Raw genomic sequence first — 17734 nt, forward strand, 5'->3', positions numbered from 1 at the left:
CAGTCGTCAGCAAAAAAATTAGTAAGTTCTGTTGGAGCTACTGTTTAGGAAAGTGCAATTATCGCTGCGATATGTGGCCTTTGTCACGTTCTCACAAGTTGTGACGACAATTTCGTACATGGGTAAGGCTTCCTCAAGTGGGCCTCGAATTTACCAAGATTAATATTTCTGTGTTCGTTTGGAAAAGTAGCTTATGTCGAAAGGCTGGCTTTAGTATAATACGGCATTCCCTTTATTCTTTAAACGACAAGGAATTTTTGGATGAGACTTAACAAGAATATTGACTTGCTAGTATCGGAACTATTTCTTGCACGTTTTTTTGCCAAAAGTTTTTCAACGGCTCAGCGCCGGTGAGTCATTCGCAATCGTATGCTGCGAATGCCGATTTATACTAAAGCCAGCCTTTCGACATAAGCTACTTTTCCATACGAACACAGATTTTTTAATGATATTCAGGCAGCGCCGAGTTTTGTAGTCAAAAAGTACACTGTGTAAATTTTGTTTCAAAATTCCAAATAGTTTTTTTTTTTTTTTAATCAACGATTGAAAATATTCAACCATTTTTATTGAGCTTGAGGCCGTTTTTAATGAAAAACTTATTGTGGAAAAGCAACAATAATTTGAAAAAATGGTAGAAGGGATAGCTATTTCGGAAATCACCACATTTCCTCATCAGACTTCTTTCAGTAGGATTCGAACCGATTATCCCACTGACTCAACCAGTTGCCTACGCACTGTGCTAAGTTCGCCTTGATTTACAATTCACACATTTGATTTACAAAACTAAACCTTTTGCCAAGTATCTATCAGTTATTATGTTCATTAAATCGGAGTGGAGTTTGACAATATTCTGAATCCTATAGGCCTAGTTGCGAAGAATTCAGCGGAGAAATCGGCACGAAGCCAAAACAATAATTTTGGACACAGTAATTCAAATTACCTAATCGGAAGCCAGTTTTAAAAAAGCGACTGACGTCATTATTGAGCAAGACGGAAGCAAGGAGGGACTCCGATTCAATTAATACGATATGGATGGTATTTTGTTCCGAGCTTGGGCTTGAGCAGATATTCACATATGTAAGCTTTCGGTCTGGTGCAGCATTTTCAAGGCCGTGATCTAAGCTGCAACTGATGCAGCATAAATATTTTTAATCTGAAACATGTGTAAATATTTTCATCGACAGACAAGTAGCCATTAAGTCTGTAACGGCTCTAATGACAAACTGGCTTTATGTTAAGACAATGCAGGACTATACTAGAGTCGATGCGTCAACAAACGAGTCGCAATTTACTTTATGTTAGACAAAATCGAGGTAAACTAAGCATTCGGAAATAAGATAAACTTCGACGTATCACTAAAATACCTAAGGGCAGAATTGCGATCCCTGTGAGAACCGTTAACATCTAGCAGGACAGCCAAGACCACTAGTGCAAAAATCCCCACATATATTCAGCATTTCCAGAGTTGGATTGCAAAATACTAGAAGGGACACTTTATCCCACCACCTGATGTGTTACAGTTAGAACTGACGTGGAGTGAAGAAAGCAAGACGTGTGAAGAAGATAACTCGTCTGTGTCACTGTTCAGATTTTGAATGATCGTGACTCAACTACCTTGGCTTTGCTTTCTTCCCCTCATTGATGAAAATAACGCGCTGAAGTACTAGCAAATTGCTTAAACTCTCTAACGATGCATTCTGGCTAATTTAAGCCTAGGTCTTTGTGCTCTTGGTAACATTAAGGGCGAACTAGTTATCTATGTGAGATTGTGCGGATCAGCCAAGCTAACCCAACCTAATCCCAAACCGACATTTTGGGCCTCAGACCGTTTGGGTAGATATCTTTCATAATTATTCACATCAAAACCTAAAGCTTTTTTGTATTCTACTTCTTATCTGACATACGAAACTTCTCCAACTCCCCCAGTTGATAAACACAAAATATATACATATTATATTTATGACGACTTTGGAAAGCATTGAACCATTAAAATGCCAAGCAGAAGGCAAACCGCAACGAATTTAAGAAATATTAACGATATACATACATACATACATATGTACATACTTATAAGGAAATATTTAGTATGTACATACATACACAAAAACTTCAATAAACAAAAGTGAAAAGCAAAAAAACGAACTTACACCAATTGATAAACGAAAAAACCAATCGCATTAGGGTATAAAATATGAGCCTGACCACAGCGAATGCCCTTTGAATGCTCGTGTTGAGTAGGGAACCCAGGTCATATGAGTATGTGCTGAATGAGTAGCACTCGAATGTCATATATTTTAAAGGTCTTCTTTAAATACGATAAGCTATAGCCAGGGTGCATTATTAGCGGCTGTCAAAGGATCGAATTTCCTTATTGCTTCGGTACAAAGGGCATTAAACGCTTACAAGTAGGGCGTGCATAAGTAAGTAGTTTAAACATACAAAATTCTTACATAAATTTTATTATTTCCCACTGGGAAAATAGGTAAGCACCTTCCGAGGTAAGCCATGTTTTCTTTCAGTTTTTAGTACCAAAATTGTCATCATGGCTAATGTCATCTACTAGTAAAGGGCAAAATGAACACCTCCGAAGACACATTACGTTGTCAGTTGCAAAATAACGTGCAGCCGAAGTTATTTCCAAGCACCGAACTACTCCGAGCGACTGCTCTGCATTACACGTAACTTACTTTGTATAGCGGCTCAGAAGTATGTCTGATACCAAATGTACATTCTAAATTCCTACTTACATAAGGCGGCCATGCCTTTGTAAAAGTAAGGGACGTTCGGCAGGGAAATGGTAATGACTGCCAGGTGAAGAGTAAGTTGCTAATAAGGTATTATTACGTGCTCCTAATTCCCACTGGGTTGTCACACACCATATACATACAAACATATGTATGTATGTCTTTATGTAGCACAATGAAAGTGACACATAGCGTCGAAATAATTAACTTTCGGCAAAACAATGCTATCTACTAGATATCTTGGCCTGACACGTAGTGGTCTTACAGCGATGCAATATTTAGCACTGAACTTGTTTTGAGTTACAGAGTTATTGGTAATTTGATATACTTGCACTATACACGTATTCCTTGCAAAGCGCACAAGGGCGGCAATAATTTATGTAAGTAGGTACTTAATTCACTTATGCCAATATTTGCAACGCTGAAAGTGGAAATTGTTTAATGGAGTTCACTGGGGTGACACTGTGGCAATATTTGATACTTTTAATGGCGTATAAAAAACTTGCTGGAATTTTTAGTATTCACAGTGCGGCTTTAGTATTAACGAAGCCTTTACGAGGTTCAAAATTATCTTATTTATAAACGTCAACATAAGAGACAGTTATTTTTCGAGTGTGATACATTTTTTTTTTTAAATAATGCTACTAAATTAACATCAAAATAAATTTTGTACTTCTCTAATTTTTATTCATTTTACCTTTTTATTAATAGTCATAGAGCGCTTCAACTTTTATTAAATGCATTCACAGTTTGGACATTCTTACAAAAATCATCAATCTGTGTAAGCGTATTATGTTATTCAAACCTTATCTCAAACTCTAATCTACTAATTAACAAAAACAATCAGTTATCTATGAATCTAAAGTGCTGCCCTAAAAATGGTGCTTATCATAAAAAATATTAAATTGAAAATTTTGTAATCAGACGTCTTTTCAATATTAATACATACTAAATTATGGGTTGAGGCCACCTGAAAGATTATGGCAGAATAAGACGCGGGCAGTAAAAACAAAATACAAATACGAGATATTCGACATGAACATTAGAATGGGTCATCAAAAGAGATGTTGTTTCCTGAAACGATTCATACATTTTTTAACTCGAACCAAAATATTTAAGTTGAATTCAGAACCATCCGTTAACATCCAGTTACCACTTCTAACTAATTTTTGTCATTAAGAAAATGGGTGACATATTTTACAATAACTACGGCTAGATGATTAAATGATCTGGATCAAAAAACTGCGTCGGTACGTTTAAAACGATTTAAGATTCCAAACAATTTCAGGAAATTCTCATGCAGTTTTTATGCCCGCGCGCACTTGTGCACAAGGGTATATTAACTTTGTTCACATAACGGTTGTTGGTAATAGCCAAAACGAATCGAGATAGATATAGACAAATGTATAAATAAATGCACAGAATGAAAAGAGAAATCGATTAAGCCATGTCTGTCCGTCTGTCCGTGTACACGACAGCTCGAGGAAAAATTGACCACGCCCATCTCCAATATAACGGTATTTTCGAAATATGCAAAAACTACGATATTTCCACAAATATGCGAAAACTACGATATTTCCACAAATACTTGATCAAAATTGTTGAAAGTTGGTTTTCGAAGTAGTTTTGGCATAAAATCAGAGTTATGAAATTTTTGGAAAATGGGAGTGGCATCGTCCACTTATGATGAAATGCTATATACCTGTAGTTCCTTCACCAATCCCGAACAAACTTGGTGCGAACATTGATTAGAGCCTCATTAAGAAACCCGTTGAAAATTTTTTAAATCAGACAAGAACTACGCCCATCTCCCATGTAATGGTAATTTACAGAAATACGAAAACTGCGATAAATAAGTAACTATTATTAGCAGAAAATTATATTTTGGGGAAATTTTTGGAAAATAGGCGTGGCACAACCCACTTACGCCTACATATGTATGTGTATCTCGGTATCCAGTTTATCAATATCTCGGCACAATTATCAAACTTGGCGCAGAAAAGCAAAATATGGATGTTGAAAATTTTTTAAATCGGACTAAAATTACCGCCACTTATATCATATAACGGTAAATTTGAGATATACGAAAACCCCGATAATTCAATAACTAAAGACTCCAACTTACAACAATCAGTTAACAAGATACAAAGTTATTGATTTTTGTAAAATGGGCGTGGCACCACCCACTTATGACTAAATAAGTATATATCGATAACCGCCTTATTGATTTCTAAAAACTTGGTCTTATTACTTCAACATATCACTGTTTGACAATGGGAAAATTACACTTGCCTATCATGCAGTTTACTGAAAGATGAAACATCGATATTTAATACGTGCGCCGGGTATATAAAGTTTGGTTTCGCCTGAAACTTATAATTCTTTACTTGTTTAACTTAAAATAGTTTTTCATTATTCGTATCATCAGAATTCGTAGCATAACACGTGGTTCCAAGCCGGTCTACAGATATATGGACGAGTTTTAGGTACAAAAATTGTAACTGTCAAGTCAATTGTCTTATAACTGTAACCTACATGCATACACTCAGAAATATGGGATGAAAGACTAAGGGCCGTGATCGAAGTAAAACCTAGCATGTTTTCATGCTTCTAAGTGCAACGGGTTATATACCTCAGTTATACTATCTATGAACTTATACTGACGTATTAAAAATTTTACTATAACAAATCAAGTTAAGATAAAAAAAAATGTGTCATGCGCCAAACAAACAAACAAACATTGTTACGACTGATTGTTGACTATGCAATGCTAGTAGTACGTGAATGTATCATAGCAAGTTAAAACTGAAAAAAATGTGTTGCAACTGATATAAATGTACCGACGAATTGAGCACAATGTATTGAAGCGGCTGAAGACTTTGGTCTACGCCCGTGGCAGTAAGAAAATTAAAGCAGAAGCAGTATTTGTAAAGTAAAAAAGTATATGAAACTAAGCGCGTATTTAAACTACGTCCATATACATATACATACATATGTAGTATATATAAACTTATTTAGTATATGTGCTAATGTATTTGTAGACCTATACATGTTGGTATGATTTCTTATCTGCATTGGAAAGCATTATTCCGCGCCATTTTTGTGTCTTTTATTATTCTTTTACTATCAGTTACTCGTACTATAGTGTCATAGCCTTATAGTAAATTATTTCTTGGAATCGACTTGAAAGGGCAAACTACGATTTTTATTAGATTTCTTTTATTTTTATGTTTTTGTTTTTATTGTTGCTTTGTGCGTACTTTTTACTAGTAGTCTTTTATGATACTTTCATAACAAATGAAGCATTTGTCTTCCATGAAATGTTTTGGTTTATTTGATTGGACTTTTTTTAATTTGTAGATATTTTTTCATAGGCCAATGTGTGAAAAAGCTTCAGAGGCTTGCTAATCACTTTGCTTATCATCTCATAAAAGAAGACTGCCTAGTTAAATTGGTCTGCTGTAGCGACCACTGTTTCAATTGTTTGAAATTATCAGATTAAATATGTATCATGCTTTTTTTTTGATAGCCGAAGATATTGGCCAGCATTCGATTTCTGTAGGTAGGGTGACCATCCACCCTATTATACTTCTAAATATATAAATATTATTAGATCACACTGCTTCAGATAATACGCTTTTTAAAATACATTTCAGCAAGTTTTATGTCCACTAAGTATGTAATAAAAAAAAAAATGGAGTTTCTTGAATTGCATTTTATTTACATAACACTAACAAAAAACTCAAACATTTTTAACCGACTTCAAAAAAGGGGCGGTTATCTATTCTTCGGAGTATTTTTTCTTCTTTTATGTATGCCACCGCATAACTTTGGACCGCGTGAACCGATTTAATATTTTTTTTTATCGGAAAGAATGTACCTTAAGGATCGTCTCGTATTTTGGTTTAGATCCGATCATTGGATCATGAAAAAATTAACGGTTCTCCTAAATTTGTATATGAGAATTGAAGTCGGTTGTGTTTTTTGCTTAAAAATTACTTTTTTAATAAAAAGTTCTATAAACACAAGATGCGCTCAACTTCAAAAAGAAATAAAAAATGCTACAAAAGAATTTTAATATAAATTAATTAATTAATTCTATGAAATTTTTACACTTTTATGTTCATTTTCCTCGATTTCTGGTTTTTGGTTTTCGGTGGAGACAGGGTGATTTTTCACAATTACCCCATCTTTTTAATATTTCGAATTCCGAAAAAATTAACTGAATTTGTATATTTATTAAGTAGCTCAGTAAGTGAGTATGCATTGCATGCTTTTAGAATAATGTTTTCATTCACAGTTAAACTTTTAAGAGCTCTCAAGACGAACCCAAAAAACCACCCACCTGTTTCTTTGGGTGCCTTTGCTTTCCAGCGTTTTAGCTTCATCCTTCAACTTATGTATAAGTATCTGCTACATACGCTTTCAACTAATTTACAGATTTCACTTTTTGATTACTGCGATAATTCTTGACGTGGTTTATTTATTTGTTTTTCATATCTGGCCGGGTCTCTAAAAGTAAGATATGGTTTATTTGCCTTTCTTATTCGCTTCGCCAGTTTAATCAACTGGCTCAAGCGGTTTCCAATGGTCGTTACATATCTATATGTACATATATATGTATGTATGTACATTACTTGTGTGTACGTATTTACGTTCCCCTCAAACATACATATATGTACATACGTGCATACTTCTACAACCAAACCAGCAAATACATATATATGTATATACTTTATGTATTGGAAAACAAAAAAAGAAACAAGTATTTATTAAACCTTAGCAATGCTGTGATAATAGATATGCTTCAAGAAGGTATGTATGTACATTAGGGTGTCCCAGAATATAAGAAGTACTTTTTTGCGAAATTTGATATGCATATGCTATGTAAAGTGGCGGTCAAAAACGGATGAGTGATGATTCGATTTTAATATTTACAAAGTTTTTCAAGCTAAAATTTTTTTGATATTTTTTTTTTATAAAAATTTGGTTCATGATTTAACAAAAGCTATTTAAATCACACTTTCAAACTTTATACAGAACTTAGAAAAATTCCAAAAATATTTATCTAAATTTCGAGTTTTTGAACCAGAATATTTGGAAATTTTTCTAGTAAAATTAGTGCAATTTTTGAGCGGCTAAATAACGGCATTGATTTTTAAAAAATATTATTTCTTTTTGTTCATAGCGTTTTGTACTTTTTCCCATATAATCATGAATTTTTTGTGGAAGAAGACCTTTTACGAAAAAAATAAAAAAAATCAACGCCATGTTTTTGTAAATTTCGCTTTTTGTATGAAAAAAAAAAACACTTACAAATAGCTTCCATCCAACTGATTACTCAGATATGTGGTTTGGCTTCTAACTTCATCATAAAGACAAAGCTAACCGTGTTTTTGATGAACAAAAATAGTGCTGAATTTCCTGCATAACTGGAGGAGTTATAACGCAAAACCACGTTTTCGATGATTTTATGGAAGAGTTAATGTAATATCAAAAAACGGTCATGTGCGCCATTGAATTTAGAAGGCTGCAATTAAGCAGAAGCAACTATCAAGACTACACTACAAGAGGGACCCTCATTAAAAGAAGTTAATCAGGGGTTTTACACACTCTTCTAGTCAAAACTTATTTAAAGCATTTTACATGTGTATGTAATGTTATATGGAAAAACGAAAAAAAAATCCTGTAACAAATTGACTTTTGGATGGAAATATCTTCTACACACCACGATCTAAAATCTATATAATAATAATAATAATAAATTTGCACTTAGTGTTTGACCGAGCTTCTCCTTCGATTTGATGTTGTCACACAAAGGGGAGACCTACAGTTCTACGCCGACTCCGAACGGCGTATTATTTTTATGAGAAGCTTTTTTTCATGGCAGATATACACTCGGAGGTTGGCCATTGCCGCCGAGGGGCAAGCGGTGTTAAGAAGAAACCTATGTTTTTGCGATGTTGCTTTGACCAGGGCTTGAACCCAGGCCCTGCGGAGCGGTTGCACGCACTGCTGACCACTACACCACAGCGGCCTAAAATCTCTGTAGTTACGCCAAAACTTTACTGTATATTTTATCGTATGCTACAATGCACTTTTTCTTGTGGGTGAGATTATCGTATGTTTCATACAAAAGTATTTTGTAATAAAGGATAAAATAAAATAAATTTGTAGTAAAGGATAAAATAAAATAAATTTGTAGTAAAGGATAAAATAAAAAAAAAATTAAAAGTAAGAAAAACGCCCAACTGTAAAATTTTGTTTCTGGCACATATCATAATTTCTCGCAAATTGGTTAAAAGGAAAGCTGACGTTTTTATCGGGAGTGGTAAGTTAGATTTGAAAAACTCTTTGAAATTGATTTATTGCAATTTACCGCAGTTATAAAAGGACTTTGCTTCAATGCATATAATTCCAAATATTACACAGGTGCTGTTAATCAGCATGGTAGCACTATGAAAGCTGAATCTAAGCAAAATATAGGATATCAAAACCAAAAAAATCTGGTAATGTCATCCTATATCTAATGAAAGGTGTACACACCACCAACGACAATTGACTTTACAGCGTTTCGGGTGTGGGATCTTTATAACCAGCCTTTGCGAAAACATTGTGGCAACGACAAATAAGAGTATAAAATGACCTTACCGGGCCAAATAAAAACCTACCCACTTTTGTTGGGTAAAGCAACAGGTGTTTCGGATAAATTAAAGCAATATTTCCTCTATGCGCCAATTGTTGTTTTAACTTATTGTTAGCAAATCCAACCAGGTTTATAAAAACACTTACCGTGCGCCAACAATAACTTGATTTCGCGCCACATCAAACAACATTTGCGAATAGTAAGTCGTATTTAGATCGTTGAAACGTTTCGAAGTCGACATCAAATCTATAAAAAAAATACATTAATAAACTACGATTATTACGTATGTAGTAGCATAAAAGAGTGAGGGAAATGTGAATTGCATTTAAAGACGAAACATTAAAACTGCCGGAAATAAATTCACATAAATTGAGCATTTTTGAATGTTTTAAAGGCGCTTAAAATTTCAAAGCGCCATGTTTTATGATAAGAAGGACATAAAAAATGCATTGCTGAATGCAAATATTGCAAACTGTACATCAAATCCGAGTTGCTTGTGAAAGCCCGAGATGATTCATAACTTCGTGTACTTCAGTGGTGGAAAATAATAGAAATAAAAAACTTTTATAAGTTTTGGCTATTTTTCTTTTGTTTATCTACTGTTAATTAATTTTTTATAAAAGCCTAACATTCATAAAAACAACATTTGTAACTTTGTACAGAATCACAAAAAATTTTAAAATTGTAAAATTTTTTTTATTTTTTTTTTATTTTTACTCAGAGAAATTAGAAAAATTCTAGGTATGCAGTTTTGTAGCCCATTCAATTTTAATACAATGTAATGTAGAAGTTTCTAGTGTCTAAAATATACAGCTGATTTTTGAATTTTTTTGAGAAAGAACGATCTATAAAAAATAAATGCGGTCTTTTACTAAAAAGTTTATGGCACCTATGTACGTAGTGCTACATATTTTAGTAAAAGAATACTAAAAAGACGTGCCTCGGGCTATTAACGTTTTGATTCTAGTAATGTATTTTAAGGTGCACTTCAACTTTTTTTGAAATGTCAGTGGGACTACTCTGGGCCTCATGGCCTCATACTATATCGAGGGCTTATCTACAGTTTTCACAGATATGAGCTTCCCATACAAAAATCCACCTTAGACTTAATTGTCATCGATGATATTAATGGTGGCCTTGTATATCGCCTGTCAGAAGAATTAACTGCAGAATTTCAAAATTGTGATGACAGTTAAGCCTCAGATGGCTTCAAACATCAGCAAGTAGTTTTTGTATTACCTGCAGATAGGTCGTATGGAATATAAGCCCTCGATATGCGGTTTTTTTTGCAAAAGGAAAATATACTTGTCAAAATTGTTTGCCTCTATTTTTTTTTCATGACTGTAAATTGGTGATGTAAGTATGGGATATATATATTTTCATATGCATGTAGTTATCAGCACTTTTGTGGTATTTTTATCAACCTTAAATATTTAATTAGCCGCAACAGCTAAGAAATGCAGCTGAGTTTAAGCAAACTTTGCACAAATCTTAAGGCAAATACTGCTATGCAATTTAAGTTTTTTTTTTAATTTGTAAAATACCACGAAAACATACAAAATAAAATTTAATCAAGTCAATCAAACCCTTAATTTACGTTTTAGTTTTTTCTTTTCCGCAATTTTACGCTTTCTTCACTGAATTTTATAAAATATTTTGATTAACAAAAACATTTTATGCAATACATTTTATTTACCTTGGTATGAAATGAAGCGGGAATCGTTATCCAAGAGTTCGTAATTGGCCGCCTTGTGGCGATAAGCTACTGTCCACTGTTGCAGACATAGCATTGCTGTCAGCAACAGCAACAATAATAAATCTGTTAACATTTTATGGAATTCCAGGACTGTTATGCTGAAAAGAGAGTGTGTAAAATAAGTTTATGTTGTTAATAGCTATAGATAGTTTATAAACATATTTAAAGAGACAATTTAATATGCATTGTAAGTTATTATAAATAAATATTTGTGCATGTAAAAAATTTTGTATTTCAACTTGTTAAGTATCTCTACACTCGTATATATTACTTATGTGCATATATCCATAACGAATCGACCTTCGTACCAGGTCGTTTGACATTTGTTAATAATAATACAGGCCGACATATTTCGGACCCTGGGATCAGCTTATACCAGCAATTGGCAGAGAGAGGTTTTATTCTGCAAGCGTCTATACAAAATGCATAGAATGCTTAAAGAGCTTTGCCCGAGGTTAAGGCATCAAGTCGTAATCGATTACAACTCTAAATTCTTTAGCGGCGTTTTAATTAATTATTTGTATGAATTACGCAACGCATATTGGGGACGGACCCCATTTGGCAGTGCGCCACTGGGTTGTGTAAGTGAGGACCATGATTGTTAATTCTAAACCGGTGATGGGCACCGCCTTGCCCGCGGGCAAAGCTCTTTTGAGCTTTATATACATTTTGTATTGTCGCATGGAGAATAAAAGTTCTCTCTGCCCGTCGCCGTTCTAAACCAATTAGATCGATCATTTTAACTTCCAGATCGTTTATCATTAGGACGAACTGTCTACTTATGCAGTAATTTTTCATCTTCTATGCAAGAAGAGTTCTTGTCTTAAGTCTTTCGTTGACCTAATTTGCATAATTACCTCTCAATTTTATTGATTATTTTTAATATTCAAACATTTGAAAATAATGGATCGCTATGAGAAAAATTGTACTCTCGCTTCCATTCTTCATAGTTCAGAGAAGATTTGTCCCCATTTCGTTCTCTGTCAGAATGTTACGGAGACTTTTGTTCCCATTTTGTGCTCTTAAAAATGTTCCCCAAAAGTATTGCAAGCATCTTGTTCGCTTTGGGAACGTTCCCCGGGGCTTTGTTCTTATATAATCCCCTTTGAAAACATTCTCGGTAATTTTTTTCTCACTTTAGTTCTTGTGAAAACAGTCCCGAGGGGTTTGTTATCATTTCGGTTTGGGGTTTTAAGCGTTCTTGAGAACAAATTTACCAAAGCGACATTTAGTTTTGATCATACTTAACTTAATACATTATTGTAAGTACTATAACCAACTCAAAAAAACAAATTTTTATAATATATACATACATATGGGCACATACATATGTAAATACTCTAAAATTTCATTTTTCACAATTAATCACAATTAATAAAGACTTACTTTATTGTTCAATGATGTTTGCGTTCTTTAAAACAGTTTGTTCAACAAATTTACATATATGTATACATAATTCACGTATCACTTTATTATTATTATTTTTTCTTGTTTCAACAATTCAAATGTAAACATAATCAATTTAGATTTAATTTATAATTTACATTCATATTTTTTATAATATTTATTGCTTTTTGCATTGACTCACATTTTTTCACAACTTTTCCATCTATCACTTTTCCGATGTCTATTCTTTTTACAGAATTTTTCTTTTCCTAAAAATCATTTTTCATTTCTAATCACTTTTCTTAACTCCAATTCTCATAATAGCCATTTATAATAGCATATCAATCACTTAAATAGAAAAGTAAACAAAGCCCGAGTTTGAAAATTTTAGCTTTTCGCGCAAACCGCTCGTTCACTTGAATCTCTCGCAGTTGTAGTTCCGTAGCGAAATATGCGCGCGCACTATTTCACCGCCAACAACTGCCAAAACGAAACTGAAAACTCCAACTAAATCGACCAACTCAACCAGCTACTAAAAATGCAAACAAGCAATACTCAGAGATACGAGCGTCGTATATATGTATGTATATATGGATATGCATATACATATATACTAAATTCATACATATTTTTATAGGAACAAATGTTTTAGTTGTATGTGTTATATGCAGCATATTTAGATACCCTATAGGAATATGAAAATGTTTAGGAACAGGTTTCGCTTTAGGATCGCCTTTTTTGAAAGTTACCTTGCAGATCGAACAAAAAAAAAAACGATTTTTGTATCGATTCGAAACGAAATAAAAATAATTGATGGAGAAAGAAATTGTCAAAATATAAATCGAATATATAGGGAAAAGACTGATAAATAGTATAAATATATACGATTCCTAATATCCCCGCCAAGTTTCAGCACGAAATTCGTGATAGTTTTGTGAAAACACCCAAAGGCCAACCCGAAGAGAAACTCTGCGATCCGACCAACACTGAAATTACAAACATTTGTTTTAAGTAATTTTTAAAACATAAATTTTTATGACGGTTTATCCAAAAGCTATCAGATAGCTCGCAAACCGTAAATGAAATTACAAACATTTATTTTAAGTAATTTTTAAAGCATAAATTTTTCATGACGGTTTATCCAAAAGCTATCAGATAGCTCGCAAACCGTAAATACTTTTGAAAAAAAAATGTGAGATAAGGATTTCCTGTGTATGAGCATTCAACAGAAACTTCATAAATTCTTAGCCCCACTTGAGAAAATGATTACATTTTTCTTCGAAAAAATTCAATGGACCACAAAACTGCATACTCAAACTTTTTCAATAAAGGTAATTAGGGTGCACACATTTTTAATGTTTTTGTTGTAGACTTAGCCATAACCATAACCAAAAAATCTACAGAAATTCGAATCGGGAGGGCCCGACAAATGATATTCGATTTAAAAACCGCATTTCTATTTGCAGATCGTTTTTCTATAAACATCCTAAAGGTATTGCAGAAAATTAGCACAAAAGTTTTTTTCACGAAAGTTTTTGTTGTTTTTATGTAATTTTTTGGAAATATTTAGCAACTAAAGGAGAAGACCCCTTTACAAATTTATAGTAAATATTTGTAGAAGTTAATTAGGAAACGTTTTTTCTAACAGCGGTCACCTCTCGGAAAGCAATGGCAAACCTACGAGTGCATCTCTGCCATGAAAAAGCTTCTGATAAAATCCATATGCCGTTAGGAGGCGGCGTAGGTAGGCCCCTACATTTGTGGAACAGTAACATATTTGTGCACAAGAGCGCTCGGGTATAAAAAGAGAAAAATTCCATAAATTTTGTTTTGTGTAAAAATACTTTGGTCTAATTAACGAGACTTTTTTTCAAAAATAAGAAGGAACACTTTTATTTTAACATTTTACCAGAAAAAAACATATTGCAAAGAAAAAATCTGTTTATTTTCATAACAAACTTTCTTTCACAGAGTCAAAAATATTTTGTTATGAAAGAATTTTAAAAATTATAATCAATACAAGGAAGAAACATCCGATTTTCATTTGCAATTCATTCGGCAAATATCGTATAATTGGGATTACTCCATCTATTACTTTATATCTTAATTCAAAACATGCACTGGCGATGAAAACCGAGTGCATGTATGACATTTTATTACTTACAGTAACATAACTTTTTTAATAATAAGCGGATTGCTTTGAAATTTTCAGCAATTGGTCCTTATTGTCATAGGAATAAAACCTAGTATACAGAAAAACTAAACTTAAAAAAGAAACAAGCGATTCACCGCCAAAAACTTTTTGAACTTTTCTGTTTTGAGATTTTAGGAGGTTGATATCAAGACGATTGTGGTGCCCTTGTTTTCAATAGCGATTTTCGCCATTTTAGGAATGCTCTCTACTGAGTTTTCTATGATTTCGCTTGGAATATTACCCCAATATAATTTTACTCGCCTCCAAATCGCTTCCATGTTACTCGGAGCTCGCTTCATCCTTTGGATCTCCGTCCTGCTGGCAAACAACTTCTTCCTCTGGGTATGCGCTTTTGTCTACAAAGTCCGGAAAATTTGTTTGAATTAATCAAAAAGTGTTCCACCGTCTCATCTTCTTTAAGGCAAGATGGGCAAATGGACTTGTAATTTACGCCTATCACAGTCAGGTATTTGTGCTACGTGAAATGACCAGTCCGCAGTCTAGCAAGTTGTCTGCAACATGAGTTTTGCCCACCTGCATCCCCTCGATGCCTCTCAGTCATTTCTGAGCGAAGTATTCACCCATTTTCTGATTTTGGCTTCAATTGCCGAAGGTGGGAGGTGCGGACCGAGGATTGCCTGGTCTGAGGCAACTCTGGCCAAATGATCAGATGTCTCATAACCACGTTTTCCAGAGTGACGTGGCACCCAGAGTAAAACAACCTCGTTATGTTCACCATCATATTTTAGTCGAGATTTGCATTGCCGAACTAGTTTGGAAGTACTTAAATAGAGGACTGGTCAATGCCTTAAGTGCAGCTTGCTTATCACTGCAGTCCTCCCTTCCCCTCCACCTATGTTCCACCACGTAGTCCATGACTTTGAGTATTGCAATTACCTCAGCCTGGAAGACCGAAGCATATTCCCCTACAGAAAAGTGAAGCTTATCTCCACTATAGTCGAAAAAGATCCCAGATCAGATGGATGATCAGATCCCCCAGATGAAATCAAATCAGCATTCAGTCTCAGGGAACCCAACATTATAGAATCTCTTCAACAAGTAATGGTGGCGTACTATCCTGTAGCATTGAAAAGACACAAGTGCTTAAATCTCTGCCAACGGCAATTTTCGCCCCACTCATTGTCATACCACCCACGGTTCTGTTTAGTCTGCATGTGGCCTTTGAGGCTTCCCCACTTATGAAAACACTAAGTGACGGTAAGTGCAATTTTCGTGGACCCCCATTTACAACTCATGGACTCCCATATTTTCTTCACGTCACCGCGGACCCCCGTCGAGTCTCCGGTGGCCCCCGGGGGGTAGACCATGAAGGACATAAAATTAAAAATTCAATATTCATTAATTCTGTTAATTTATTTAACTGAGAAAAAGCTAGAAAACTATTCACTTTTAACTTGACGTACGACGTCGCAATGTCTTAAACTCTCAAAATTTTTCAGTATGAAATAGCGATTAAAATGCTTTTAGATGGTTCGTAGGGTAAAAAAAAGTTGATTATATTTTGTCCATTAGATTAAAAACAATTTAACCGTTATCATATGTTGAAAAACTTTGCGACCTTAAAACATTACGACGTCTTGTGAATCCTCTTATAGTAAACATGTACTCGGATGTACATAACTATGAAATTGAATAATTTTCTAGATCTTTCTGGTACTCCCTACAGGGTACTCAAATACGATTCAATATCAAGTACATCAACAAACAATCGTGGGGACGACATGCAGCCATACAAAGCAATTGTTTATATCCTGCAGCAAAATTATAAGACAGTCTGTGAAAGCGCTAGTTCCGACCTACATATTTGAGAACTATCTCTGAACTACTCCAAAAGGCTGCAGAGCGGGACTGTCAAAACTTGTGGTGTGCTAGTTGCACTGTCGTCAAAGTTTCTCACATTTAAAGCGCAAACAGTCAACGGCGTAGCGTAAACGTACATACGTTGACGTACGTAGCAGCATATCACATTTACTGTCGATAGAGAGAGAGAGAAGAAACAACAACGTCACCGCCATGCAGAGGTGAGTTTTCATTAACAAGCGAATCCCATAAGGTAGATCGTGTTCTGCGTCAACCTACGTCTACGCTACGTCGTTCACTGTTTGCGATTTTAGTATGTGAAAGCTGAACAATACGAAAGTAGCTCCGCGAGAAGGCCTCCGACTCTTAGAGAGCGATTACCCACGAACGTGTACGTAGCGTAGCGTAGAAGTACGTAGAAAGATATCAAGTGTTCTGTTGATAGAAAAGAGAGAAGCAACGCCTACGTCACGGTCATGCGGTGGTGAATTTGTGTTAACACGCCGATCCCATGAGATAGATCGTGGCAGCTGACACATTCTCCGTTTTTACGTTCGTGGGTAACTGCGCTTAGACTTTCTTACTTGTTTCAAATGCAGTAAACTGCATAAGTGCTCTCGGGTATAATAATTTATATATTCACAGCATACATAGAGAATCTCATATCTGAACAATCAGTTGTATGGAGGCTATAGGTTATAGCGACCCGATCTTCGCCATTTTCACTGAAAGTATTCTTTTGATATTGAGTGATAACAGTGCAAAATTTCGTGTTCCTAGCTACTTATATTGAGGAGTTATAACGAAAAATCTTATATCTGAACAATCAGTTGTATGGGAGCTATATGGTATAGTAATCCGATTCTTTCGATTCCGATAAATGATTAATACATTATAAAAATACACCCTCTTACCAAATTTCATCCGGATATCTCGAAAACTGAGAGACTAGATTGCATACAAACAGACGGACAGACGGGCATGGCTAAATCGACTCAGCTCGCCGTTCTGATCATTTAAGTATATATTTAGTAGGTCTTCTCATGAAATGGAAAAAAAAGGTAAATCAAAACGATAAATGAATCGATGAATCGCCTCTTGACATTTTTTCTCCTAAAAACGTATTTTACCAGATCTGTTCAAAATGGACCCAGTTCAGAACTAGTTCAAAAGTTCTGCAGAGGGGG

General features: G+C 34.5%; 1 protein-coding gene across 1 annotated transcript in view; it reads right to left on the bottom strand.

Moving 5' to 3' along the window:
• LOC118740143 (semaphorin-5B-like) overlaps positions 1–17734 on the bottom strand; it is an 86893-nt gene that overhangs the window by 25569 nt on the left and 43590 nt on the right. The window contains exons 2-3 of the mRNA XM_036471636.1: positions 11087–11244; positions 9537–9636 (exon numbers count right to left, since the gene is read on the bottom strand). Coding sequence (XP_036327529.1) covers positions 9537–9636; positions 11087–11244 — 258 coding nt within the window. The remainder of the gene's footprint in view (positions 1–9536; positions 9637–11086; positions 11245–17734) is intronic.

The sequence above is a fragment of the Rhagoletis pomonella genome, unplaced genomic scaffold (genome assembly GCF_013731165.1).
Source record: "Rhagoletis pomonella isolate Grant_MI unplaced genomic scaffold, Rhpom_1.0 Rhpom_scaffold_00005, whole genome shotgun sequence".
In the NCBI taxonomy this organism is placed as follows: Eukaryota; Metazoa; Arthropoda; class Insecta; order Diptera; family Tephritidae; genus Rhagoletis; species Rhagoletis pomonella.